Source organism: Papio anubis, chromosome 8, assembly GCF_008728515.1.
Source record: "Papio anubis isolate 15944 chromosome 8, Panubis1.0, whole genome shotgun sequence".
Taxonomy (NCBI): domain Eukaryota; kingdom Metazoa; phylum Chordata; class Mammalia; order Primates; family Cercopithecidae; genus Papio; species Papio anubis.
Genome location: NC_044983.1, coordinates 51700929 through 51716350, shown reverse-complemented (window position 1 = coordinate 51716350; position 15422 = coordinate 51700929). Strand labels below are relative to the sequence as shown.

Sequence of the window (15422 nt, the reverse complement as noted above, 5' to 3'; positions counted from 1 at the left end):
GCTCAGGTGTAGGTGAGCTCATCCTGCGCTCTCTCCCACTGCTCAGCCCAGTTGACCATTCGGGTTTTCCACTATATTTGGTCACTTATGTGATTATGAACAGATGTTCAGTATTAAGAAGACCCTGGGGGATCTTATCCAATGACTTTATCCAACAGAAAGGAGATGACGTTATCAGGACTGGGTGGCTAGCCAGGTACCAGGCCGGGCCTCAGGGTAGCTGCGCAGCCTGGCATTTTCGCCTCACTTTCCAGAGGGACGAGAAGCCAAGTTCAGGTCCTTCCAGAAATAGATGTAGATACTTCTGCTGGACTGGGAAGCCAGGAGCTGAAATATCACAAAACGACGTTTCAGGCTATGAAAAATAAGTGCTTACTAATTCTATCGTAAGGTGTCCAGTTTACGAGAAGCATTTCTGCCATTGCTCATGTCAGCTAAACTCAGAGAAGTTACCTCATCCTCAGAGAACGAGTGGTATGGTCTGTGTAGAAAGCAAAATTTGCAACGTAAAAACCAGAGTTCCTGTGCACTTTACGAGGGAGAGGGTTAGGTGCACCAGACAGGAGTTTCTCAGGTTTCCGTCTCGCCTGTTCTCTCGGCCGCGTGGCCACCTCCGCGCAGGCGGGGACCCCACCCTGCGGGACTTTGGTTCCTCCTTGCGGACAGGGGGCGCACGCAGCCGTGCCTTTCCTGCCAACTCCTCGAGTGCTCCAGCTCGGCCTTGTGCGACCGCCTCTAGGGTCCGGGATATTTCCTGTTCCGGGGCGCGTGGGACCCGGATGGAAGCGTGCTATATAAGGATTGCTCAAGTCCCACCCCTTTCTTTTTGAGGAAGACGCGGTCGTAGGACTTGCGGATCTTTGGTTCGCACGCTCCTGCTCCTGACTCACCGCTGTTCGCTCTCGCCGAGGAACAAGTCGGTCAGGAAGCCGCGCAGCAGGCATGGTGAGGCGGCAGTCGGCGGCGGGCTGCTCAGCGCAGGGCGCGGGCGCCGGGGGGACTCCGGTTTGGAGCTCGTGCTCCTTTAGGGCAGATGCTTTCCGTGTAGGGGCGGAAAGGCGCGTCTGAAATGGTGGGGGAACGCGGGAAGCTTCCGGAAACTGCCTTTCTGCAGAAGTGGCAGACCATTTTTGGCTTATTGTTCTTTCTCATGTGTCTAACAATAGGCTTTTAAGGATACCGGAAAAACACCCGTGGAGCCGGAGGTGGCAATTCACCGAATTCGAATCACCCTAACGAGCCGCAACGTTAAATCCCTGGAAAAGGGTCAGTGCAGTCGTGCAGTGGGGGCGGGAATTGGACAAAAAGCGCCGAGCTTTACTCGTTAATGTTAGTGTACAAGGTGGACTCCAAGAACTGAAGTGACAAGTTGCTTACTTTAAAAAGGTAAAGCTTGGCCTAAAACTGCTTTCATTGTCATACAGCTGGCGATGAGGAGGTACCTACTGTGTTGAATAACGGTGATAGTTTTATACGCTATTCTGAGCCAGTAGAAGTGAAGGTCTTAAGTCGATTTTAATTGTTTTGATTGTACTGAGAGGTCTCTTCATTTCCTGCAGTGTGTGCTGACTTGATCAGAGGCGCGAAGGAAAAGAACCTGAAAGTGAAAGGACCAGTTCGAATGCCTACCAAGGTAAAGTAAATCGGAGGGGCAGGAAGTAGGAGAGTTGCTTCCGGATGTTGTGTAAATTCAGGTTCTTTAAGAGGTTTGGCTGCCAAAATTGTTAACCCTGATGTCATCTACAAACGCGTATTGAAATTGGTGGTAGATTTCGGTTCCTAGTAAGTATCTAATGTTTAGATATGATCGTTTAATTATTGCTGTTGTGTTCTTGGTGTGGTTTGGTGCTTAACAGGCGCAAGCTCTAAGGGTGGTGTCGTACTACAGTGAAAACAGACCTGGCATTTTCAACCCGTGGTACCTGAAAATCTGTTAGTGTAAATAGGAATCATGCCAAAGGGAAACTAATGAGATGATTAAAAGTGTTTTTCCAGATGTTCTAGGGATAAGTATAAAGCCATAAACACTTGGTTTCCTTTGTCTTTTGCTGCAGACTTTGAGAATCACTACAAGAAAAACTCCTTGTGGTGAAGGTTCTAAGACATGGGATCGTTTCCAGATGAGAATCCACAAGCGACTCATTGACTTGCACAGTCCTTCTGAGATTGTTAAGCAGATTACTTCCATCAGTATTGAGCCAGGAGTTGAGGTGGAAGTCACCATTGCAGATGCTTAAGTCAACTATTTTAATAAATTGATTACCAGTTGTTAACTTTTGTTGGTTTTTATTCGGAATACTAGCAGATTTTAGGAATATAAAAGTGTACTATGAGACTTCCAGTGTTCAGGTGGAATATATGGGTATCTTAGAATGGTCTATCTTGTTTTCATTGTCGTTTGAGTCATTTGAAAACTGAATTCCGTTAACTACATAATACTGAGAGACCTGACCAGTTGTATTGGACACTGTCAGTTTATAACATTGGCATACCCTAGGAATTCTGATTGATCTGGGGCGTTTGTAATACACAGCCGTGACTGAGAGGCTAGTGCACCTAGTAGGCAAGTGCTGAAAATGAGTAACTAATATTTTTAAATGAACCAAGCTTATCGTCTTTAAAAAAGAATTAATTGGTAGAGGCAGGACTAAAACTAAGTTTTAGGGTTTTAGGAACTAAAACTTAGTTTTAAGATACTTATATTTTCAGTGTTTTATATTTTAATATGAAAGTTTCACGGCATCTTGGTCTGTGGCCCAGACTGGAGTGCAATGGTGCGATCCTGGCTCACTGCAACCTCTGCCTCACGGGTTAAAGCAATTCTCCTGCCTCAGCCTCCCAAGTAGTTGGGATTACAAGGGCCTGCCACCATGCCTGGTTAATTTTTGTATTTATAGTAGAGACGGGGTTTTGCCCTGTTGGTCAGGCTGGTCTCAAACTCCCGACCTCAGGTGATCCCCCTGGCTGGCCTCCCAGAGTGCTGGGATTAGAGGCATGGGCCACCATACCCGGCCCATTTTCACTTTCATATTTTTTTAAAATACTTACATTTTCAGTTTTTGAGACAGTCTCACTCTGTGGTCCAGGCTGGAGTGCAGTGGTGTGATCACAGCAGCTTTGACCTGGGCTCATGCCATCCACCTCAAATTGCCTAGTAACCGGGACTTAACAGGCATGTGGCTACTATGCGCAGCTAATTGTTTTTTGTAGAGGTGAGGTTTTGCCTTGTTTCCCAAGCTGGTCTAGAACTCTTAGACTCAAAACCCATCAGCCTGCATTAGCTTCCCAAAGTGCTGGTGTTACAGGAGTGAGCACTCACCCAGCCTAGAATTTATAATCATATACCCTTACACATTTGCTAAATGTATTGGGGAAAGTTTCTGTAGATTTATTTTGGAAAAATAAAACATCTATAAACTGTTAAGATTGCCTTCAGAAAATTTTTGAGATTTTTAATAGGATCAAAGTTGGGTAATTCAAGTTTGGATTTGGGCCTAAACTTTCACACTGAACTCTTCAAATTGACCTTCAATTGAGATATTTGTATACAACCAGCTGCGTACTAGGGACCTGCAACTCACAGCTGAAAAGCTCATGTGTCTAAAATGAAATCTTCCCTCCCAGAAGCTCTGTTGTGTCTTCCGTGTCTCAATCCATTGTCCACTGAAGTCTCAGTTCAAACATTGGAGTCACCCCTTGCCCCTGCCCTACTGTCACCCAATATCCAATTCTTTTTGAGTCTACTTCGGATCTCAAGAAGACAAACCCAATTAACATCAAGGATTTGAATGGAACTGAGTCTGGAATGAATTATGCCACATTGCTAAATTTAAACCAGTTTATCTTTGGGAGCTGTTTAGGTAGCAGTTAAGACCATTTTAAAATGGAATACCTGTTCATATGTGGCCCCCAGACAGAAATACCTAAGAACTTTTAATGCAGCATAGCAGTCTTTGGAGCACACGTGTCTTGAGAACTGATTGAGGAAATAATTCTGAAAGCAATGTCGCTAAAGTCCAGAGAACATATACTGTGAAAAATATGCTTCAGTAAATCAGTAGTGGAAGGACAGCTTCATGGCTTTCCCTAAATTGTGAACTTTCACAATGGTGAAAGTGTTGAATTAAAGCTATATGTAATTGAGAACCTGTATTACAGCTAAAATAGCACTTAAATATTTGAAACTGCTGTTATCTTCAATTTCTCAAACACTTAAAAATACCTGCATGGAAATAAAACTGCAGGGCCTTTGAATATAGGGAATTAAGGGTAGATTAAATAGTGGTAATGATGCCAATAATTCTATGCAAGTTACAGGCTGTCTTGTATGGATGGGGAGTTAGGAAGGTTGAAAATAGGGTATCTCTCCAGTGTTTGCTTTATTTGGATTTGCAGAGCCCTGCTTCTGGTGTAGAAATGTAAACTAGCAATAACCAAGGGAACAAACCACCATAGCTGTTCATTGCTGGGTCAGAGTTTTTTTTTTTTTTTTAATTTGAGACAGTTTTGCTCTGTCACCCAGGTTGGAGTGCAGTAGTGCGATCATGGCTCACTTGAACTCCCTGGCTCAACCGATCCTCCTGCCTCAACCTCAGGTAGGTGGGACTACAGGCTCGCACCAGGACGCCTGGCCCGGCTAATTTTTTTTGTGGAGATGGGGTCTCGCCATGTTGCCCAGGCTGGTCTCAAACTCCTGTGCTCAGGCGATCCACCCTTCTCGGCCTCCCAAAGTGCTAGGGTTATAGGTGAGAGCCACTATACCCAGACTGGATTAGATTTCTTCGCATGACATCGGTAGAGTGCCTGTGTGTATGCTCTGGATATAAAATGAACAGGCAAGAGTATAGAAGTAGAATCTCTAGCCATACAGTCAGACAGATGGCTCCAAAATTAGTTAGTTGGTTATGGAGACTTTATCAAGTTACTTGACTTTGAGCCTCAGTCATGTGCCAAATGAGCATACTAATAGTATCTATCTCAAATGCATATATGGGTGTTCACTGTCCCTCTGGGAGACATTTTCCAAACAAACCAAGACTAACTTGTTAAGGGAATAGATTTCTCTCAGTGGCACAGGATGTACTCTAGCTGACCCATGATACTGCATTGAATTACAGTGTTTCCTAGGTGTCTGTGTGGGATCAGTTCAGTACCTCTCTTGAATACCAAAATTGAGGAAGCTCAAGTCCCTGATACAAAATGGCATAGTATTTGCATATAATCTATGGCATCCTCCTGTATAATTTGTCATCTCTAGATTACTTGTAATACCTAATACAATGTAAATGGTATGTAAGTAGTTGTTCTGCTGTATTTAGGGAATAATGACAAGAAAAAGAACGTCTGTACATGTGCAGTAGAGACAATTTTTTTTCTGAATATTTCTGACCTACAATTGATCGAATCTACAGATGCAGAACCCGTGGATATGGAGGGCCAGCAGTACACTTTGAGAAGTGTATTTGAATCCCCTGGGACATGTCCTTTTTAACTGTATTCTCCTCTGCCAAAATAGTGACCAAGCAGGTTTACGTGGAGAAATGGCCAAAGCTGAAATGTGTTCTTTTTTTGTTTAATTGTACTTCAGTCGATGCAACTGAAATTTTATCTTTTGAAAGTAAGAGGAACTACGGCTGGGTGGGGTGGCTCAGTAATCTCAACACATTGGGAGGCCAAGGTGGTTGGATCACCTGAGGTCAGGAGTTCAAGACCAGCCTGGTCAACATGGTGAAACCCCGCCTCTGCTAAAAATACAAAAATTAGCCAGGCGTGGTGGCAAGCACCTGTAATCCCAGCTACTTGGGATGCTGAAGCAGGAGAATCTCTTGAACCTGGGAGGCAGAGGTCGCAATGAGCCACTGCACTCCAGCCTGGGCAATAGAGCTAAACTCAATCTCACAAAAAAAAAAAAAAAAGAGAAAAAGTAAGTCAGAGGCACAAAATCAATCCTTATTTCCTTCATCCTAAGAATAATAGCATATTTCACTTTCATAGAAAAACTCTTCCTTTAATTTGTGGAGATGAAAATTAAACCAAATCCTTCTATACTGTTTGTTCTGTAAACTGCTCTTTATTTACTTATTTTTGCCTTACATATTGTGCATATCTTTCTAAATTAACTTAAAAAGAACTCACCCCATGGATCATCTGAGGTCAGGAGTTTGAGACCAGCCTGACCAACATGGTGAAACCCCGTCTCTACTAAAAAATACAAAATTAGCTGGGCATGCCTGTAGTCCCAGCTACTCGGGAGGCTGAGGCACGAGAACCACTTGAACCTGGGAGGCGAAGGTTTCCAGCCCGGGCGACAGACCGAGACTCTGTCTCAAATAAAAAAGATATTTTCACCAGAGAATATGGAAATGTTTAATTTTAAGAAACACTATCAAATTGAGGCTTTCAAGCAACTGTGCACATTTGTATTCCTCCCAGGAGTCAGTACAATATATATCTGATGTACAAAAAAAAAATCGCTCATTATTTTAGCCCTACCCTCCATTTGTCTCTTTTCTTTCTGGGACTCCTATTGATTGCTGACCTTCTGAAGGTCTTGTGTGTCTCTCACCTTTCTTTCATAACTTCTCTTAATTTTTTTTTTTTTTTAGACAGAGTCTTGCTCTGTCACCCAGGCTGGAGTGCAGTGGTGTGATCTCAGCTCACTGCAACCTCTGCCTCCTGGGTTCAAGCAATTCTCCTGTCTCAGCCTCCTGAGTAGCTGAGATTATAGGTGTGCACCAGCGTCCCCAGCTGATTTTTGTATTTTATGTAGAGACAGGATTATGCCATGTTAGCCAGGCTAGTCTCAAACTCCTGAGCTCAGGTGATCCACACACCTCAGCAAATCCTTTAAATTGTACATTCTGTGATATTTCCTTGACTTTGTTATCCAGCACTTCTATTGATTATTTTTCATTTTGATTATCTTGGGTTTTTAAAAACTCCTTTATGATGGAAAATTCCAAACATACACAAAAGTAGAGAGAGAATGGTATAATAAAGCCACTCAGTTTTAAAGATTGTCAATACCAGTTTTATTTCATGTGTGACTCCACCACCTTCTTCAACCAGCCTTCAGATTATTTGGAAGCAAATTTCAGACATCATATTTTACTCATACATTTTCTAGTATCTAAATCTGAAAGATAAAGACTCTTTTTAACAGTTCTGTAGCATTAATTATACTCATACTGTTGTGCAACAAATATCCAGAAGTCTTTTTATCTTGTGAAACTGAACCTCTTACCCATTAATCACTAACTCCCTTTTTTTTTTTTTCACTCTGAACCCTTGGCAACCACAATTTTACTTTCTTTTTCTATGAGTTTGATTACTTGATACTTCATGTGAGTGGAATCATATAATATGTGTCTTTTTGTGACTGACATTTTATTTAGCTTAATGTCTTCAAGTTTGACCCATGCCGTATCATGTGGCAGGATTTTTCTTCTTTTTTAAGGCTGAATGATATTTCAATATATGTATATACACTGCTTTTAAAAAATTCATTCATCTGTTGAACATTGAGATTGTTCCCACCTCTTGGCTATTGTGAATAATGCTATAATGAACATGAGTATGCAAATATGTATTTGAGATTTTGCCTTGAATTATTTTGGATATATACCAAGTGAGATTGCTGGATCATACGGTATTTCTATTTTACATTTTTTAAGGAATCTCCATACTGTTGCACCATTTTGCATTCCCATCAGGGGATCCAGTTTCTCCAAATCCTCACCAACACTTCATTTTTTTTTTTTTTTATAGTAGCCATCCTAATGGGTGTGAAGTGATATCTCATTGTGGTTTTGATTTGTACTTCTGTAATGATTAATGAAGTTGAGCATCTTTTTATATGCTTGTTGGCCATTTCTTTCTTTTCTTTCTTTCTTTTTTTTTTTTTTTTTTTTTGAGACAGAGTCTTTGTCACCCAGGCTGGAATGCAGTGGCACGATCTTGGCTCACTGCAACCTCTGCCCCATGGGTTCAAGCAATTCTCCTGCCTCAGTCTCCCAAGTAGCTGGGATTACAGGCGCATGCCACCACGCCCAGCTAACTTTTATATTTTTAGTAGAGACAGGGTTCACAATGGTGGCCAGGCTGGTCTTGAACTCCTGACCTCGTGATCTGCCTACCTCTGCCTCCCAAAATGCTAGGATTAAAGGCGTGAGCCACTGCTTTTAGCAAGCTTGTTGGTCATTTCTATATCTTCTTTATAGAACTACCTATTCAAGTCCTTTGCCCTTTTCTGTTCTTTTCCTTTTTTTTGAGACGGAGTTTTGCTCTTGTTGCTTAGGCTGGAGTGCAATGGTGCGATCTCGGCTCACCGCAACCTCCACCTCCTGCGGTTTAAGCAATTCTCCTGCCTCAGCCTCCTGAGCAGCTAGGATTACAGGCATGCACCACCACACCCAGGTAATTTTTTGTATTTTTAGTAGAGACGAGGTTTCACCATGTTGGCCAGGCTGGTCTCAAACTCCTGACCTTAGGTGATCCACCCGCCTTGGCCTCCCAAAGTGCTGAAATTACAGGCATGAGCCACTGCGCCTGGCTATTTGCCCATTTTTTTAAAGTGGGTTATTTTTGTTTTTGTGAGTTGTATGAGTTCTTTATATTTTCTGGATATTAATCCCTTATCACGTAGATGATTTGCAAGTATTTTCTTTCGTTTTGTAGGTTGCCTTTTTACTCTCTCGGCTATGTACTTTCATGGACAAAAGTTTTAAAGTTTGATATAATGTAATCACATCAAACTTTAAAATATTTGATTTCATTGCCTATGTTTTTGACATCATATCTAACAAATCATTGCCAAATCCCATGTTATGAAGCCTTTCCTCTATGTTTTTTTCTAGAAGTTTGATAATTTTAGGTCTTACCGTTTGGTTTTTAATCCATTTTGAGTTTATTTTTGTATATTGTGTAAGGTAAGCATAATCAGCCGGGCACGGTGGCTCAAGCCTGTAATCCCAGCACTTTGGGAGGCCGAGACGGGCGGATCACGAGGTCAGGAGATCGAGACCATCCTGGCTAACACAGTGAAACCCCGTCTCTACTAAAAAATACAAAAAGAACTAGCCGGGCGAGGTGGCGGGCACCTGTGGTCCCAGCTACTCGGGAGGCTGAGGCAGGAAAATGGCGTGAACCCGGGAGGCGGAGCTTGCAGTGTGCTGAGATCCGGCCAGTGCACTCCAGCCTGGGCAAGAGAGCGAGACTCCGCCTCAAAAAAAAAAAAAAAAAAAAAAAAGCATAATTTTTGTGTATCCTGTAAGGGTTCCACTTTATGGCTTTTGCCTGTAGATATACAGTTTTCCCAACACCATTTGTTGAAGAGACTGTTCTTTCTCCATTCAGTGGACTTGGAACCCCTGCTAAAGACAATTTTACCACATACACAATGATTTATTCCTGGACTCTCTATCTTATTCCACTGTCCTATTTGTTGTTATGCTCATGCTGCCTACAAGAGATTTAATTATTGTGGCTTTATAATATGTTTTGAAATCAGAAGTGTGAGTCCTCCAATCCTATTCGTTTTCAAAACTGTTTTGGCTATTTGTTACCCCTTGAGAGTCCACGTGAATTTACAGATACATTTTTCTATTTCTGCAAAAATACCATTTGTACTTTGATAGGAATTGTGTTGAATCTGCAGATAGATCTCTTTGGGTAGTATTAACATCTTAACAATATTCAGTATTCTAATCCATAAACATAGGATGTCTTTACATTTATTTGAATCTTCTTTTATTTCTTTTAGCAATATTTTGTGGTTTTCAGTGTATGAGTTTTTCACCTCCTTGGTTAAGTTTATTCCTACGCATTTTATTCTTTTTGGTGCTATTGAAAATTGGATTGTTGCTGGGCGCAGTGGCTCACACCTGTAATGCCAGCATTTTGGGAGGCTGAGGCAGGGGGCTCATGAGGTCAGGAGTTCAATACCAACCTGGCCAAGATGGTGAAACCCCATCTCTACTAAAAAATACAAAAAAATTAGGTGGGTGTGGTGGCAGGTGCCTGCAATCCCAGCTATTCAGGAGGCTGAGGCAGAGAATTGCTTGAACCCAAGAGGTGGAGTTTGCAGTGAGCTGAGATCACACCATTGCACTCCAGCCTGGGTGACAGAGTGAGACTCCATCTCATTACGGAAAAAAAAGAAAAAAAAAAATTGGATTCTTTTCTTAGTTTACTTGCCAGATTATTTACTGTTAGTGTATAGAAATGCACCTGATATTTGTATTAATTTTGTGTGCTGTAATTTTGCTGAATTTGTTCATTAGTTTTCAATCTTTTGTGATATAATACTGTGTTGTCTGTGAATAAAGATAACTTACTTCTTTCCTTTCCGTTTGGATGTATTTTATTTCTCTTTCTTGGGTAATTGAACTACCTAGGACTTCTACCACTATGTTCATAGAAGTTGCAAGAGTGAGCCATCCTTGCCTTGTTCCTGATCTTAGAGGAACAGCTTTCAATTGTTTACTATTGAGTGTAATATTAGCTGTAAGCTTTTCATATATAGTTTGTATTACGTTGAGGTGGTTTCCTTCTATCCTAGTTTATTGAATGTTTTAAAATCTTAATTCTCCTTAAAATGTTTTGTAGAATTCAACTGTGAAATCCTCTGGTCCTGGGGTTTTCTTTGTTGGGAGGTTTTTGGTTGCTGATTCAATCTCCTTACTAGTCGTAAGTCTGTTTGGGTTTTTTATTTCTTCATGAATTAGTTCTGGTATGCTGTATATTTCTAGGAATGTGTCCATTTCTTCTAGATTACCGAATTTGCTGGTGCATAATTGTTCATTGTATTCTTGTAAATCCTTTTAATTTCTGTAGCATCATTTATAATGTCCCATATGGCATTTCTAATTTTAGTTATCTTCTCTCTTTTATCTTGGTTAATCTAGCTAAGAGTTTGCCAATTTTTTGACCTTTTCAAAAAACCAACCCTTAGTTTCATTTTAAAATTTCATTTATATCTCTGTTCTAATCTTAGTTATTTTCTTCTCTTTTTTACTAACTTTGGGTTTCATTTTTTCTCCTTTTTCTTAAGGTTTAAAAGGTTTTCTTGAGGTATAAAATTAGGTTGTTTCTTTTGGCCATTTCTCCTTCTCTTTTCTTAGAGATACAGTATGGCTCTGTCACCCCAGATGGAGTGCAGTGGAAGGATCACAGCTCACTGCAACCTCGAACTCCTGGGCTCAAGCAATCTTACTACCTCAGCCTCCTGAGCAACTAGAACTACAGGGCCACTATGTCTGGCTATTTTTCATTTATTATTATTTTTTGTAGAGATGGGTTCTCACTATGTTGCCAGGCTGGTCTTGAACTCCTGGTTTTAAGCAATTCTCCTACCTTGGCCTCCCAAAGATCTGGGATTACAGGCATGAGGCACCACACCTGGCCTGTTTCTTCTTTTTTAATGTAAGCATTTACAGCTATAATCTTCCTTCTTGATAATGCTTTCACTGCATCCCATAAGTTTTGATATATTATATTTTCATTTTCATTTGTCTCAAGATATTTTGTAATTTCTCTTGTGATTTTCTTTCTTTTTTCTTTTCTTTTTTTTTTGAGGCAGAGTCTCACTCTGATGCCCAGGCTGGAGTGCAGTAGTGCAATCTTGGCTCACTACAACCTCTGCCTCCTGGGTTCAAGCAATTCTCCAGCCTCAGCCTCCCGAGTAGCTGGGATTACAGGCTCCCGCTACCACACCCGGCTAATTTTTTATATTTTTAATAGAGACGGGTTTTCACTGTTAGCCAGGCTGGTCTCGAACTCCTGATCTCAAGTGATCTGCCTGCCTCAGCCTCCCAAAGTGCTGCGATCACAGGTGTGAGCCACCGTGCCTGGCTTAGAAATGGGGTTTCACCATGTTGGCCAGGCTAGTCTCAAACTCCTGATCTGAGGTCATCTACCCACCTCAGCCTCCCAAAGTCCTGGGATTACAGGCATGAGCCACTGCGCCCGGCCTCTTGTGGTTTCTTCTTTGACTCATTGGTTGTTTAATAGTTTGCTGTTTAATTTCCACATGTGTGGGGATTTTCCATTTTCCTTCTGCTGCTGATTTCTAGTTTCATTCTATTGCGGTTGGAAACGATACTTTGTATGATTTCCATCTTCTTAAATTTGTTAAGACTTGTTCTGTGGCCTAACCTGTGATTTATTCTGGAGAGTGATCTCTGCACTTGAGAAGAATGTGTATTCTGCTCTTGTTGGATGGAGTGTTCTCTATATGTCTATCAGGTCTAATTGGTCTATAATGTTCAAGTCTTGTTTCCTCATTGATCTTCTGTCTGGATGACTTAGTCTACTTTGTCTGACAGTAGAATGGCCACCTCTGCTCTCTTTTGGTTACCATTTGCATGGACTATCTTTTTCCATTTTTTCACTTTCAGCCTATGTGCATCCTAGATCTAAAGTGTAAAATTGTATCTCTTATGTGAAAGCATATAGTTGGATCTTGCTCTTTTTTTTTTTAATTCATTCAACCAATCTGTGTCTTTTGATTGGGGAGTTTAATTCATTTATATTTAAATTAATTACAGTTAATGAATGACTTACTATTGCCATTTTGTTGTTTTCTGTGTATCTTGTAACTATTTTTTCTCTTTCCTCTTGTACTGCCTTCCTTTGTGTTTCATTAATTTATTTTTTATTTATTTATTTATTTTTGAGATGGAGTTTCGCTCTTGTTGCCCAAGCTGGAGTGCAGTGGCACGATCTCGGCTCACTGCAACCTCCACCTCCTGGCTTCAAGTGATTCTCCTGCCTCAGCCTCCAGAGTAGCTGGGATTACAGGCATGCACCACCATGCCTGGTTAATTTTTTGTTTTTAGTAGAGACGGGGTTTCACCATGTTAGCTGAGCTGGTCTCAAACTCCTGACCTCAAGTGATCTGACCACCTCAGCCCCCTAAAGTGCTGAGATTACAGGTGTGAGCCACCTCGCTCAGCCTCATTAATTTTTGTAGTGACATGCTTTGATTCCCTCCTCTTTTCCTTGTGTGTAGCTTCTATAAGTATTTTCTTTGTAGTTACTATGGGGATTATATAAAACATCTTAAAGTTACAATAATGTATTTTAAACTGATACAACTTAACTTCAATCACTTACAAAAACTACTTTGTTACATATTTGTCTGGTGGTGAATTTTTCAGTTCAGCTATTTTTCTACTCCAGATTGTGTGTTTTTCTTTTTTATAGATTTCATTTCTTTATTGATATTCTCATTTTATTCATGCATTGTCTTTCTGACTTTGTTTAGTTGTCTATTTGTGTTCTCTTTTAGCTAATTGAGCTTCTCTATAATGATTATTTTTAATTGTTTATCAGCTAATTCATAGTTCTCCACTTCTTTAGAGTTGCTTGCTGAAGATTTATTTTGTTCATTTTATTGGGCCATTGTGTTGGTCTGCTTCTGTGTTGCTGTAAAGAAACACCTGGGGCTGGGTAATTTATATAGCAAAGAAGTTTAATTGGCTCATGGTTCTGCGGGCTGTACCAGCATGGATCCAGCATCTGCTTCTGGTGAAGGCCTCAGGAAACTTAATCATGGTGGAAGGCAAAGTGGGAGCAAGCACATCACATGGCAAAAGTGGGAGCAAGAGAACAAGGGGAGAGGTGCCACACACTTTTAAACAACTAGATGTCATGTGAATTCAGAGTGAGAAATCACTTATAACCAAGGGGATAGTGCTAAACCATCCATGAAGGATCCACTGCCATGATTCAGTCACCTCCTACCAGGCCCCACCTCCAACGCTGGTAATCACATTCACATTTCAACATGAGATTTGGAGGGGACAAACATCCGAACCATATCAGCTATGTTTCCCTCTTTTGTATGTCTTGTGACATCTTGTTGGGATTGTCTCTTCCAGTCCATATGGACTGGCTTCATATAGGAGATCTCCACAAGAAGCCTGACCATAGATGGTGGGCGACTTCTCAAACTTTTCTTGGGGATGCATTTTCTTTCTTTATTTTTTATTTATTTATTTATTTATTTATTTATTTTGAGACGGATTTATTTCTTTTTTGAGATGAAGTCTCATTCTGTTGCCCAGGCTAGACTGCAGTGGCATGATCTCTGCTCACTACAACCTCTGCCTCCCAGGTTCAAGAGATTCTTTTGCCTCAGCACCCCCGAGTAGCTGGGACTACAGGCATGCGCCACCATGCCCGGCTAATTTTTGACTACAGGCACGTGCTACCATGCCCAGCCGGGGATGCATTTTCTCTGGGCCTGTGTGTGTAATTTTCTTTTACTTATTTTTTATTTGTAGAGACAAGTTCTCACTATGTTGCCCAGACTGGTCTCAAAACTCCTGAGCTCAAGCCATCCTTCTGCCTTGGCCTGCCAAAGTGTTAGGATTATAGTGTTAGGATTATAGGCATGAGCTACCGCACGTGTGTGTGTCTGTGTATGTGTGTAATGTTCTAGTTAAAAAGCTTGCCCCTGTTTTCTCAGGAGTTCATGATCTCTTACTCCCTCTGGTGTCTGTCTTCAGTACTGTAGCTTTCCTGTAGCAACTCATGTGACACTTAGTTTTGTTCAGTGGTCCCCAACCTATCATCCAAACTATGCGTCTTCTGCTCTGAGTTCACTGAGTCAGGCAAGGCAGAAACCAGTCTGTTGGACGGCCCCCAGAAAGCCAGGATGTTGTGCTCATGTTTCATTCTTCTTTATCCCTTGGCTGGGAGTTGTGAGTTTTCTTCCACTCCATGTTGCATTGGGAATGGAGAGGGGTTAGGGTTGGCAAAATGTAAGACATTTTCCTACCCACTTTGATGAAGTTCATCTTGGCTTTGTACGCACCCGAGTGCTGCGACCTCTTTGGTTTCTGGAGCTGTCACAAAGGCAATTTGGTCTGCATATTATTGTTAAGTTGGTGTCTCCTTGGGAAAACGGGACTGGTTTCCTATTCTGCCACCTTGCTATTATCGCTCTAATGACTTTTTTTTTTTTTTTTTTTTTTGAGACATAGTTTCACTCTTGTTGCCCAGGCTGGATTGCAATGGTGTGATCTCGGCTTACTGCAATCTCTGCCTCCTGGGTTCGGGTGATTCCCCTGCCTCAGCCTCCTGAGTAGCTGGGATTACAGGTGCCCGCTACCACGCCCGGCTAATTGTTTTGTATTTTTAGTAGAGATGGGGTTTCACCATGTTGGCCAGGCTGCTCTTGAACTTCTGTCCTCAAGTGATCCACCTGTCTCGGCCTCCCAAAGTACTGGGATTACAAGTGTGAGCCACCGCGCCTGTCTCGAAGGACTGTTTTAAAAACATAATTGCATATCATTATAAAAGCTAACAGTAACAATTCTTCTTCTTATTATTATTTTTTTAAATGAGATCGGGGTCTTGCTCTGTTTCCCAGCCTGGAGTACAATAGCATGATCATAGCTGATTGCAGCGTCAACCTC

General features: G+C 41.5%; 1 protein-coding gene and 1 non-coding gene across 2 annotated transcripts; both read left to right on the top strand.

Moving 5' to 3' along the window:
* The first annotated feature begins 752 nt into the window (after window positions 1-752).
* Window positions 753-2273, top strand: RPS20 (ribosomal protein S20). The gene is made up of 4 exons (XM_021942328.2): window positions 753-945; window positions 1167-1266; window positions 1560-1633; window positions 2055-2273. The coding sequence occupies exons 1-4, from the start codon at window positions 943-945 to the stop codon at window positions 2235-2237; spliced, it is 360 nt and encodes a 119-aa protein (XP_021798020.1). The 5' UTR covers window positions 753-942; the 3' UTR covers window positions 2238-2273.
* Window positions 1426-1492, top strand: LOC116268780. Its single transcript, XR_004175943.1, has one exon. It is a non-coding gene; the product is annotated as a small nucleolar RNA U54 (small nucleolar RNA).
* Window positions 2274-15422: the final 13149 nt, after the last annotated feature.

Excerpts from the sequence above, each read along its gene's own strand:
- RPS20 (XM_021942328.2), top strand. Across the intron at positions 1,267-1,559 it reads CGTTAAATCCCTGGAAAAGG|TGTGTGCTGACTTGATCAGA; the intron begins GTCAGTGCAGTC and ends CATTTCCTGCAG. Across the intron at positions 1,634-2,054 it reads CAGTTCGAATGCCTACCAAG|ACTTTGAGAATCACTACAAG; the intron begins GTAAAGTAAATC and ends CTTTTGCTGCAG.